Source organism: Myxine glutinosa, chromosome 6, assembly GCF_964187855.1.
Source record: "Myxine glutinosa chromosome 6, kmMyxGlut1.1, whole genome shotgun sequence".
Lineage (NCBI taxonomy): Eukaryota > Metazoa > Chordata > Myxini > Myxiniformes > Myxinidae > Myxine > Myxine glutinosa.
In genome coordinates, this window is record NC_136266.1 from 79,714,537 (window position 1) to 79,728,172 (window position 13,636).

At 43.0% G+C, this 13,636-nt stretch overlaps 1 protein-coding gene across 1 annotated transcript in view; it reads right to left on the reverse strand.

Annotated features, from left to right (window-relative positions):
- The window catches only part of LOC137429999 (myelin transcription factor 1-like protein), a 223,320-nt gene that overhangs the window by 139,053 nt on the left and 70,631 nt on the right, over positions 1 to 13,636 (reverse strand). Inside the window, exon 12 of the mRNA XM_078780029.1 lies at positions 3,990 to 4,216. Within this exon, the coding sequence (XP_078636155.1) occupies positions 3,990 to 4,216 (227 nt within the window). The remainder of the gene's footprint in view (positions 1 to 3,989; positions 4,217 to 13,636) is intronic.

Below are 13,636 nucleotides of genomic sequence, written 5' to 3' on the forward strand. Positions count from 1 at the left end.
CGTGGTCACGCACATTCTTTCAACAACTCTTCATTGTAAAACTTCCACAATCGAGGTTCCACTACTCACATCCACTCCTTTTTTCATCTTTACCTCATGTGCAACCTCCTTCCTCTGTTTTCCGATCTCACTCTTCCCTCTAGTGTCTCATTTTGGCAGTACACCACCTACATAGGCCATCCCTCAATCCCGGTTCAGTGACAATTTCCATTCTCATTTAACCCCTTCACACCTGTAGCTCACCTCTCCCAATCTATGAGAAGGATGCTATGCAGTATTTCCTTCCATATAATCTCTCCTCCTCTGGTTCGTTCATTCCCTTGTTACATCCACGTAGTACCTCACTGCCCCCAATGCCCCCAATGCCAGTCTGTTTTGTTCTCCTCTCTGTCACCTCACTTTTCCATAAACCTATAATTTGTACACAAAAGAGGATTTTCTATTTAACAACCATGGATTTTATAAACTGAAAGCTGATAAACACATGTTAACAACGATCGCAACTGAGGATCGAGTTAGCCATGCCTTGCTTCCTACAGTGGTTACCATACTTTTATCAGTTTTCAGTTAATAAAATACATCATGTACAGTATGTTGAATGCAGATGAAAACTGGCACAAACCTTCAGCGACAGGGATTACGTTCTATTTTCGTAAACATCCTGGATATAATTTACCATCTTACTATAATTCACCAAATGTCCGTCTGTCCATCTGTTCGAAGGTACCACAAAAACGGCTCAACCGATCAAAACGATATTTTGTGTGGATAATCCTGGGATCTCCAGGAGTAAAATAGGCTATTTAGTTTTCCCAATTTCAGCTTTGGTCTCCAGCATTCTCAGGTTTGGACTCCCGCATAACATTCACGTTCGCATAACGTTCATTGGGACGATGTTCTCATTGTGACGATGTATGTGTTCACGGTAGTGTTTGACGTGACGGTGTGAACGTAATTTCGTAATGTTTTTCGTTTCGTAATCCTTTAATGAACGTTTAATGTTCAAAGAACGTTTAATGTTCAATGAACGTTTAATGTTTAATGAACGTTTAATGCCCTTCGATGTCCGGGGCCGCACGCGCGCTACACTGGACGGGCCAGTGTGTACTTTGCCCTTCGCCGTCAGGCTCGGGTAAACTGCTGAGCCCCATCCCTGATGGGGGCTGGGGCTTGAGACAGTGTCCTTCATTAAAAGTATTTTAAACGCTGTCTCCATCGATCTTGCCAAGGCCGTAACAGCCGTAACGTTTAATCTCTACATGAGAGAATTCCACATAGCTATTTGGGCGGTGAATACGCTAACAGATCGCTGTATCCATCGATCTTGCCAAGGTCGTAATTAGCTATCGGCTCAAAATCCTTTTAACTGTTGATTTGGTACAGTTACATGTATCGGGAATTTGGTACACGTATCGGGAGTACATACGACATAGCGATTGTGAACACGATTATCGATCACGATTCACGATCACGATCATCGTGTATCGATCACGATTTGAAACACCATGGAATAATATTTACCGATATGAACAGTGATGTGGCTTTTCTTGAAATTCTAAAGATACTGTTTAGATTTTGATGATTTGCGTGTGATATGATTCAATGGATGTTTATATGAATCATTTAAAATTTTAAAAACCTTCAATTTCTGATATCTTGCCTTTTCATTTGGGCTTCCCAATTGGAGCCCCGCCCATAGGGCGGGTACCGTTGCTAGTACAATCTAATACCATATCAAAGAATGAGGTGTTTATAGAAAGGAGGAATAATGAGAATAAAATAGATAGTGGGAAGGACATGTCATATGTGGTGATTAAAATTAACACCATGCAAATTGGCTGGGTGTTGGAACCTCTCTCACCAGTCATGGATCTCCTGCAAAGGACCTCTGTGACTCTATGGGACTAAATCAATCGGTAATTCTTCCCATCTGGATTTCTGTCAATGGAAAATCCTCCCTTCTGGGCTTTGTTATGTCCAAATTCCCCGCTAATGTCTCCTGCTCTTCCTCTGCTCCAATTGGTTTATCTGATCATGTGTTTGTGAAAGTAAACATTTATCTGGCCAATCTCAGAGAACAGCCTCTGTGCCAGCAAGTCTGGAAGTTCACGTAGGCAAACTGGATCGGACTGCAAGCAGACACCGCACTTCAGGACTAACTGGTCTTCAATATCTACCGCCCCTGATATTACCTAAACCTGAGAATTCTTCCAGAGGAACATGCTCTTCCTTATGTATGGTACAGATTAATCCCAGCTCTTGTCTTCAGTTATCATATCTATCCTCCCTCCAACGGTACACTGAATCTTGTGGTGAGGAGAAAGCAACATATGTCGAACCTCAAAATGAACTTTCAAACTTTTTCCCCACTCTGATATGTGGCAGTGGCTTGTTAAGTCTGTCTCTGGAATATGCTCCCCCTCCATACCTACCCTATCTTCACATGGCAACACAGCTGACTCCACTGGTGAGAAGGCCGAATGCCTAAATTATGTTTGCTTCCAAATCTTGTGTCCCCAACCCCACGTTCTCTGTATCCACCCTTCCCTGTCATACTCAAATGCTCCTGGACTCTGTCTTTTGAAACTGAGCAGATGGAGAAGGTTCTTCGAACCGCCGATTCTGACTCTGCAACTAGACTGGATGTCATCAGCTCAAGTGTCCTAAAATCCTGCTCTGCTGATCTTGCACATCCTCTCTCTGCCCTTTTCACCCTGTCATTTGCACTAGCTCATCTTCCATCTGCTTGAAAGTCAGCAAACATCACAGTATTACATGAAAGGTGCGACAACCAATTCCATTAACTACAGACCTATTAGTTTGCTTCCAATCATCAACAGGTCATGGAATCCATAATCGTAGTTGACATAAAATATTTCCTTTTCTTCTATGACCCCATCTCAGATCATCAATTTGGATTTGGACCATGTCATTAGCTTGGACATGCTGCTTCCAATCTCCCAACAATGGATGGAGGCCCTACATATCAGACATGAGACCAGGGCCATCTCTCTAGATGTATGTTGAGCTTTCAATACAGCCTTACATCATGATTTGCTCTCCAGACTTTCGGCCTATGGCATCAAAAATCGACTCCACTCATGGGTTACTGACTTCCTTCACTCTCATAGCCAATGTGTGGCTCTTCATGGGATGCTTTCTTCTCCATTCCCTGTCAAGGCTAGAGTGCCACAAGTCAGTGTAATAGACACCATCCTATTCCTAATCCTCATCAACAATCTCTCTGACTCTCAGGAAAATCCTTTATCCCTTTGCTGATGACTTCACCCTCTATCATGACATCCCTAATCCTTCAGATAGACAGGAAGCAGCCTATTCCCTCTCTTCAGATCTTGAGAAAAATCACAAGCTGATCAAATACTTGGAATGTGTATTTTAATCGTGAGAAATCCCACACACTCTCTCTCGCCGAAAGGACCATACCGCAAAACTTCAATCTACTTTACGAACAAGAACCCTCAAAAAGAAGTAACGTCACTAAAACTATTGGGTCTCACTCTCAGCCATGATCTTTCTTGGGAAAACCACATTTCAAAGTTGGCCTCCAAATCCAGCCACCATCTCATATCATCAAACATCCAAATCCATTTGTGTTCTAGCTCTTCCATCAGCCTTGACTCTGTTTCAAAAAAAGAGGAACATGATATGATATGAAATGTTAGTGATGATGAAACACGCTAACCTCAAAGCACAGGCAAAAAATTCCAGAGGTGGGATGAAAGACACAAACGAGCACAAATGAGCAAAGAGCCTAGACTTTACAAGGCAGGGCCTACTGGATGACATGTTCATCCTGGACATGTGAAAAAGTAGAGGACTCAAAAAACATAGAGTGCAAGAACAGATAAGAGGTAATAGTGAGTGGAAGCTTGCAAGGCATTTGCACACCAGAGATGATAACCATGAGTACACAAATTGCCCTTGAATGGCTTTCTTCTCTCGGGTCTTGAACATCTTCATAACTTTACCTTCATAAGTTCTGTGGATGGATTCCTGCCCTGGAAGCTTGGGGGCAATGGCACGTCTCCCAAAGGGTGCCGAGGCTCCAGTTGTGCCTGCAAAGGTCGTGTACTCAAACGTGGCACGAGAGTACTTTTCAAGCTCTTTGCTCAGATTTGAGCGTGGTGTGGTCGCAGACACCTTGGGTTTGCAACCATATTGAGGGATCTCCAGTTGCTTGACAAAGCACATCGGCCTGGAGTGCATAAGATGAGACAGGCATTATTTGAATTTGCTTATTGTAAGCCTAATGAATCATAGTAATTAATCTTTCCATCACTTTTAGATTTACCTCTCCATAACTCCATTCGTCTTGCCTATATATGGCTTGAAGAATAACAACTCAAAAATCCACATCCAGACTTAACAGTCAAATAATGACAATCAATTGTGGCTATATTGACTGCTCCAATGTCCCCCGCTGAAATTTCGCAATTTGCATTGATCAGGGTTCGCACAGTTGCATGCTGTGCTTGATTAATCTATTTGTGCAGATGGTGAGCCATCTGAACATGTTGTGTGCAAATCCAGTTCAATGTGAGCCATTAATTCCATTACTCCCTGTCACTATATACAAATTATAGCTCTAAAGACTATATGGTCTCGTGTGTGACTATTGTAACGTGACAATTTTTTCGGTATTGTGTAGCTAACTAACTGATTTTATACATTATTTTCTATCTCATTTCAAGGTCAGTAACCTTCGTTTTGACGTTTCCGGGCCTGGCCTGTCCGGGCCTGTTTTGGTTATAGTCCGTCCTTTGTCATTGAATACCGCTCGCTCGTGAACCATCGTCGTCTCCTGACTTGTTTTTTTTATCGGGGTTAGGGTTGGGGTATTGAAATCAAGAATGCTGTGTTTTTTCACACTCATTAATAACCATAGAATTAGGACCAACAACTTTTTTCAACATAATTAATACACAAAATCAACCACACCGAAGAACCTGCCAATATCCCTAACTTATTGTGAGTAGTGTACATACACATTTTGGCCTTAGAAATTGAAAAGTAAACGTAATTTCTTGTCTTCTCTCTCTTGTAAATAAAAGCGAGAGTGTCTGTTTGTCTTTATGACTGGTATCTACTCCGAGACCCATGGGCCGATCAACAGCAATTTTCAGGGTATTCTCAGAATCCCTACTTTGGATTCTTTTGAATTAAAAATTAAAAATTAAAAAAAGTTTTTAATATATATCTATATATTTTCAGATTTCTCATTAGGTGTTATTATTTTGGGTTTTTCTCCATTGTGGCGAACCAGTCCCATCATCTTGTCCGATAACTACTCTGAGACCAGCGACGATAGATAGATGGGACGGGAAACTCCGATTACGCATGTATGAGCCAAACTAGAATAGTTTCCATTTCATTGGAGGTTCCACAAGCAACCGGATCACGTGATATTTCATGAACAGATTTTAGTTTGTTTCAGCAGGCAATGCAGAAACTCCACTCACCCAGAGGGTGAGTAATTTGCTAATACAATATGAAGGAGGCAAATATAATATACTAGTGGGGGCACCCGTGGGAATCCCATAGGCATGGACGTGTGTGACATTTGGACATCTTCATTTAGATGCTGCACATTCAGTTTTACAAAATGGTTACTGGCAATTTATCAGATCCACAAATGATGTAATCTACACAATGTATTTACCTCTGATAACATGTGAATGCATGTGCGTGCACATGGGAAATACAGTTTGAAATGTGTCATTACATCTCGTGTAAAATGTGACTTCAAGAGCTCAAATCCTCTCCCTCCCCGCTCCCATCCCTCGCACATCACGCACACTGCACCAGGGAGTGGATCACACACACATGAGGGAGTGGATCACACACACATGGGGGAGTGGGTCACACACACATGGGGGAGTGGATCGCACACACACGGGGGAGTGGGTCACACACACGGGGGAGTGGGTCACACACACGGGGGAGTGGGTCACACACACGGGGGAGTGGGTCACACACCCAAGGGGGAGTGCGTCACACACGGGGAAAGTGGGTCACACACGGGGGAAAGTGGGTCACACATGGGGGAGAGTGGGTCACACATACATGGGGAAGTGGGTCACACACACACGGAAGAAGTGGGTCACACACACGGGGGAGTGGGTCACACACACATGAGGGAGTGGATCACACACACATGGGGGAGTGGGTCACACACACATGGGGGAGTGGGTCACACACACATGGGGGAGTGGGTCACACACACATGCGGGAGTGGGTCATACACCCAAGGGGGAGTGTGTCACACACGGGGGAAACTGGGTCACACACGGGGGAAACTGGGTCACACATGGGGGAGAGTGGGTCACACATGGGAGAGAGTGTGTCACACATGGGGGAGAGTGTGTCACACACGGGGGAGAGTGTGTCACACACGGGGGAGAGTGTGTCACACACGGGGGAGAGTGGGTCACGCACGGGGGAGAGTGGGTCACGCACGGGGGAGAGTGGGTCACGCACGGGGGAGAGTGGGACACGCACGGGGGAGAGTGGGTCATGCACGGGGGAGAGTGGGTCACACACGGGGGAGAGTGGGTCACACATGGAGAATGGGGGTTGCTTTACTCCTCACCCCTCATTCCTTTCCAACTCCACCTCACTCCTCCCCTCCTCCCTCAGTCTCCCACCCCCTCTCCCAGTCTCCTATCCCCCTCCCCTAGTCTCCTCTCCACCTCCCCTAGTCTCCTCTCCCCCTCCCTCAGTTGCCTCATCCCCTCTCCCAGTCTCCTCTCCCCCTCCCCCAGTCTCCTCTCCTCCTCCCCTAGTCTCTTCTCCCCCTCCCCCAGTCTCCTCTCCCCCTTCCCCAGTCCCCTCTCCTCCTCCCCTAGTCTCCTCTCCCCCTTCCCTAGTCTCCTCTCCCTGTCTCCCAGTCTCCTCTCCCCTCCCCCAGTCTCCTCTCCCCCTCCCTCAGTCTCCTCTCCCCCTCCCTCAGTCTCCTCTCTCCCTCCCCCAGTCGCCTCTCCTCCTCCCCTAGTCTCCTCTCCTCTTCCCTCAGTATCCTCAGCTCCTCTCCCAGTCTCCTCTCCCCCTCCCCCAGTCTCCTCTCCCCCTCCCCCAGTCTCCTCTCCCCCTCCCCCAGTCTCCTCTCCCCCTCCCCCAGTCTCCTCTCCTCCTCCCTCAGTCTCCTCCTCCCTCAGTCTCCTGAGCAGTTGAGAGTCACTCCGGCAGTTGTTCCAATCGAGCAGATATGGCAAATATTAGAGGTAATTGAACTTTTCTCTTCGAGCAACACAGTGTAAATCCGCCCCCTTGTCCTGTTCATTCATTATTGACATATTTCGCATAACAGTACATGCATGGTGACGTCATCGGACTTGGCCCATAATGATGATCTACAACAATATTATCGGATACTTCATCCGGATTCATTGCAGCTGCTCTTGTATATTTTTGCTGAGCACACATTACCTTCCAATGTCTTTGTTGCTCAGCATCCGTCTGTGTTAACGTTCATTGGCGGTCTCGTTCTGTTCCCTCATTATTAGCCCCCTACCGGTGTACACCAGAGGGGACTATAGGTTTGCACTCCGTCTGTCAGTCTGTCAGTCCGTTACGCAAAGAACAGTTTTCTGGACTTTTTTTTCCTAAACTCTTAAAGCTAATGATTTCAACCTTGGCACATGGTTTCCTCATGATAAGTTACAGATCAAGTTCGAACTTCACGACGTTTCGATCATTTTTGACAAAGTTATGGCACTTTGAACTTTGGTAATTTCCCCAACAGTTTTCCGGACGACAGACTGCCGGTAGGGGACATGTATTGCAGCGCAATACTCGGAATGCTTGTTCATTTTGGAGATAGCATTTACAAACGCGAGTGGCGACATGTAAACTATGCTACGCCCTTCTCCCCAAGTGCAGAGTACCTAATTGTAACTTTTTATTGTGACTACGTCTAAAGAATGAAACATTCCGACTATATAAAGCATACAGTTCAAATGAAAAAGTCCCTGGGAAAAAAGTCTTATGGGCGGTGTATAATAACTTTACATTGCACCTTTCTGTCCCGTGAAAACCAAAGTTACTCTTTTCGTGACAGCATACAAAATGACATTTTTTAAATTAAAGATTTCAAATAAACTTCTTGCATTCCATGATGCATCGTGTGAGACAGGGACACCAGCCCCCCAGGAGAGGGGTACTCTATCGAGCTGATAAAAGTAAGTTTTGTAAGCTGATAAAAGTACTGATTTGCCAAGGAAAGACTTTGCACGCCTGAGGATGTCCAGTTGGACGTTGGAGTCTTGCTTTGGCGGCCAAATTGGATATGTGGTTTGCCCAATAAAGAAGCTGTTCACTGGGCATCGGCTGATTGTGAGTCCCAAGTGTTTGAGTGACTGAACCTCTTCAAGAGGTTTGTTGAGGAGCTAGATGAGAGGATTTGTTAGACGGGCCTTTTGGAGAGACAGAGTGAGAGTGTGAGATCTGTCAGAGTTTAAAGACATATTCCAAATGTTGGACCAGGCCCTAATTCTATGTAATTTTCACCATCTGCCCTGCCCTGCTGTTTCCTTTCTGCATTCGCATTTAGTGTTTCTCAGGTTGAATTGACAGTGTGATGCTGGTGGCGTGAGTGTGTTCATCAATTGTTTTTTTTGCATTGGAGTCGGGAGGTGCAGACAACTTAAGAGCAAGCACAACCGTAGAGCTAGTATTTTGACAATCAGGACATTGTGCTGTAACAACAACAACAACAACAACAACAAAAAGCAGCTTGGGTTGTAGGGCCATTTTGACATCGCCATATTTAGAGACAATATGATCAGTTTGAAGACATCTGGATAAGTCGACAGGCTGAGGCATGCTTCATCACAAAATGATTTTCCAAGTCAATATTCCAAAAGTCAACGACAGTTTTATCATCTCCAGACAGTTGGCACGAGTGTGAGAACTTACTTCAAGCACCACTTTCATTTAAGGTCATAAATAGGGTTAAAGGCATTTCACTCCAAAGGTCCTCTTGAAAAATGTCACTGATCATCAAACACGTTCCTTCTCTACATGGTTTCATGGCACCATGGCTGTAAATTTATAATGATTTGTTTGTAATATTTTATATTTTTTTCTCAATATAATCCTGTTCTGCCATCATACATTTTTACATCTCAAAAACACAGATGAGAAGAAAATAATATTCGTGTGCATACGTGTTCTGAGTCACGTGACATTGCTACACGTGGTACTGAGCAAATTGCAATGTTGAGGATTTCGCTCAATACGAGCGAGAGTTACCCGAACCTCTTCAATGTTGAATCCTGTCCTCCCTTGGGTAATAATGAGGAGGCAATGGAGCATCAACACACTTTGTCAGTTGATGTTCCAGGTAGAGATAAAACTCCCACAGAATGTTCATTTGGAAATGATCGGCTAAATCATGACATTCAAACAACAATCATCCCTATAACATCAGAACCATCTGAGGAGGTTAACCTTGAAGTTACAGATTGGTCTGCTGCCTGGGGAATCGACTTTCGTTAAGCCGTTATCAGTGTCTGCTACATTTATAGAGGAAAAAGACGCTGATATTGAGCATGGACTATGTCATTCTGACTACTCTTTAGTACATGGGTTAAATATCTGATATTACTGAGATAGAGGGTGCAACCAGGGTATTGCAGGACTGTAAGGACTTAGATGCCGACTCGCCTACCGAGGTAATGCCCCCTGTCCTACCTCTCCTACCGAGGTCTTCATAATACTTTTCAGAAAAATTTGAAACCAATTGAAGAACTTCGATAACACTGGACAACAACAAATTTGTTACTGAGGTATGTCTGAAAAGTATGTCTTAAACAATTTTGAGTATGCTGAATTTGAATCTGAATTCAGAATGAACCCAACATGTAGGTATTTTTAGTCACAGAAAAAAAAATGGAAATCCAATGTCACGTATTTTGAGTGTTCTTCTTAATACTGTGCATACTTCAATATTATAAAAACAATAGAGTATTATAATATTATATTTTAATGTTATTGTATTTCAGATTGATATGAATAGATGAATCTGTATGAACAGTGCAGACTGGTTTTTTTGTTTGTTTGTTTTTGGTATACAAGATCGAGGATCGTGTAAGAGCTAAGATTAATCACAAAAAGACAAACTGACACATAAAACATCTGATAAAGGGAGCGGGAGACAAGATGGGGAGAGAAAGGGAAACACGCAAGTACAACAGTAGAGAACAGGGACATCGGGAGATCTGTGGGAGGGAGAGGGCTTGGGGGAGGAGGCATGGGAATGTGGGGGGCATCGGAGAAGTATAAAACACATGGACACTGCTAGGACTTCCAGTAAAAAGTCGGTATTTCAAAAAAGTGGATCTGGGGTGAATTAACAGGGGTAGAAAATATCAAGGTTTTGGATGGGGGAAGACAAGAGATGGTGGTGAACAGCTGTTTTGAAGACCTGGAGGGAGGAGCGGGATTGAAGAGAGAGAGTATATGCCTGCTTTTGATACTTATATGGGAGGCATATGCCTCGTGCCCACCAGAAAAGCATGCAAGCACTACCTTGATTTGCAAGATGGGCGACCAAAACAAGAAATGGGCACCACACAGATGTTGCACTGTTTCTACCTCCGGACTGACACAATGGTTTAATGGGAAACGAACGTCGATACCATTCACCATCCCAATGGTGTGGCGGGGGCCGAAGAATCATCTGAATGACTGTATGGAAGCCTTTCAATCTGGTAGTCCACAATTTCCCTGGGAGCCACAGGGCAGCCCTCTTTGCCGAGTTGGTTCAAGATATGATAAAGGCCTTTGAAGGATTGTGTTGCCGTATGACGCTGAAGTTGCATTTTCTTCATTCACAGTTGGACTTCCTCATAGCCAATCTTGGTGCTGTGAGCGATGAGCATGATGAGACCAATATATTAGCACAATGGAGACGCTATCGGGGGCGTTTCAAACCCAACACGATGGGAACTACTGCTGGTTTCTTCAGAGACAAACCACTACTTGTTACAAGCCTTTAGTCAGGGGAGTACACTGTTTATTCTACCAGGTGAGCACCAGGGGTATTGCCCCTATGTATTTGTTATTAAATAATTAATGCCTGAAAATGTCATTTTTGTGTAACTAAAAATCCTGACATGCTGAGTCAATTATGACTTCAGATTTGGAATCAGCATACTCAAATTAATAAAGGACACTGGCATTTACCGCAATAGCAGACAGAAAGTTTGTTTTTGTCGTACAGTGCAATCAGCGTTTCCTTATAAATTATTAAAATTTTGAATTATGGTATTGTCAATTGCGAGTTATAAACATAAATGGAAGCCATGCTCCTAAACAGAAGACACACGTACAATTATTATTTGAACAGAAACATGTAGATATAGCTTTTCTTCAGGATGCACGTTTTGGGACTTCTTGTTTAGCCGACATGCAGAATACAATAAGAGGCTCTTGGGTTTTTTGGGGGGTTTGTTTGAATGCCCTAGAGCAGGAACCGCTTTCTGATTTAGATCAGGAATTTCATCAGACCAAATAATATTTCAAGAATTTATGCCTGGTCATGCGGCTTTTGTTGTTTTCTTGTAGAGGCCTTAAAATCACGTTATTGAATGCCTACGTCCCAAGTGAACCTTCTAGAATAAATGATTATTTTTTCCCTCCTCCATGATTGTTCATCTCAAATTAATTTTGGTGGTCTCGTCTGCCTAGCTGGCGATTTCAATGGTACTTTGGAACCAGCTCTGGACCATAATGGTGTGGAACCCCCACCCTGAGAGTGCAAAAAAAAAAATTCGACCATTTTAGTGAAATATAATTTGGTTGATGGATGGAGGATGTAGCACCCCCAAGTTAAACAATTTTCATGGTGCCATGCTTCCAATTACAGGGTATCATTTGCACATTTAGATAGATTTTATGTTAATAATGGTTTCAAAATTTCCCTCTGGCTTTTCGGATGATCAGTTAGATTCTTTAAAATTGATTTTGTTTAGCATAGGAGTAGTGTATATATGTTGCTTCTGGGACACTCTCATTTTCCCATTGACTTACATGTTAATTTTCCTCTTAACCTCATTGCCCATTAACACCTCTATTTCTCCCACCCTCATCTTTATGAACCTTTTGCCTATAGTACCTATCCTTAATGTTGTTCATTAGACCACTCAAACACTACAAATATTTGTTTTCCCTTATAGACCTATAATCCTTCTTCTACATATCATTTGGCAGATTATCTTTGACCCACTCAAACATCGACCCATTCACTTACATGTTCATTTTCCTCTCACCTCTTTACGAACCTTTTAGCCTTTTGACACCTATCCTTAATGTTGTTCATTAGACCACTCAAACAATGATTCCCCCTTGGTCTTATGGTACTCTTACTATCAATGATCCCGAGTAGACCACTCAAACATCGACCCTACAAATATTTGTTTATGCGTGGGAAATAATTTAATTCTCTTGCCACTCCCTTCACCATCTAATATATTAACAAAAAAGATGTTTGAGTTTAGTTCTTTATTAAGATCTTTTAACTGAGCTAAGATAAAATGGTAAACCTCCCTCAATGTTCTTGTCTGAGCGCCTCCAGTGCCGCCCACTTTTTGGTAAGCTCCGCCCATTTTTTGGTAAGCCCCACCCACTTTTTTACTAAACCCCGCCCACTTTTGGTAAGCTCCACCCACTTTTTGCTAAGCCCCGCCCACTTTTTACTAAGCCCCACCCACTTTTTGTTAACCCCACCCACTTTATAAACTCTGCCATTGTATCATTTTCAGTTAAGACATGACATCATTTTCAGGGAATTTCCATCACATAATTTCCAGTTAAGACACGCCCAGGGAATTTCCACAGGAAATGACACACCCAGTCCTTATAAAAGGCACCGACCACACAGGCTTTTTCAAACATGCTTTCTGCTTCACTTGAGAATGGACTACTATGCCGAAATGGAATGGGATAACTTTGCTAATCCTTGGAGTCCTACTACCTGTGGAGAACTCAACCTTCAGATTGATGAACTGGACTCGAACCTCTTATCAATGGAGGTAAGTTTATTTATTTATTTATTTATTTATTTATTTATTTCATTAATTATTTATTTCATTATTTATTTTAATTTTTTTTTTTTTAGATGAGACTCGTGTAAGAGTTAACAAAGTTTATTTTAATATTCATAGAGCTTGATTTATACAAATTAAAATATTGTATTAAATTAATACATTGTTATTTTCTTTCACAGGAAATTGTATCTGAGATACGAAATGAAAATTCTGCTTTTAACACAACTTGAGATGAAGTTATTTTTTTGTTTGAAGACATTTTGAACAACCAAGACCCCCAGAACGAGTTCTACCTTGATGACCCAGCCAAAGAGTTATACCTTGGAGATCCACAAAATCCTGAAAAAGAGTTTTACCATGATGATACTTGTTGTGAGTTATCAAAACAAAACCCACTGAACAAGTTCTACCTTGATGAGCCAGAATACAAGTCATACATTGGAGACCCACAAATTTCTGAAAATTGGGAAAGGGGAGTTCTCCCTGATGGTCCGCAGTTATACTATGTGAGACACATCATAGAAACCCGAAAAAATTGTGAAACGGGAATTCTCCCTGATGGTCCGCAG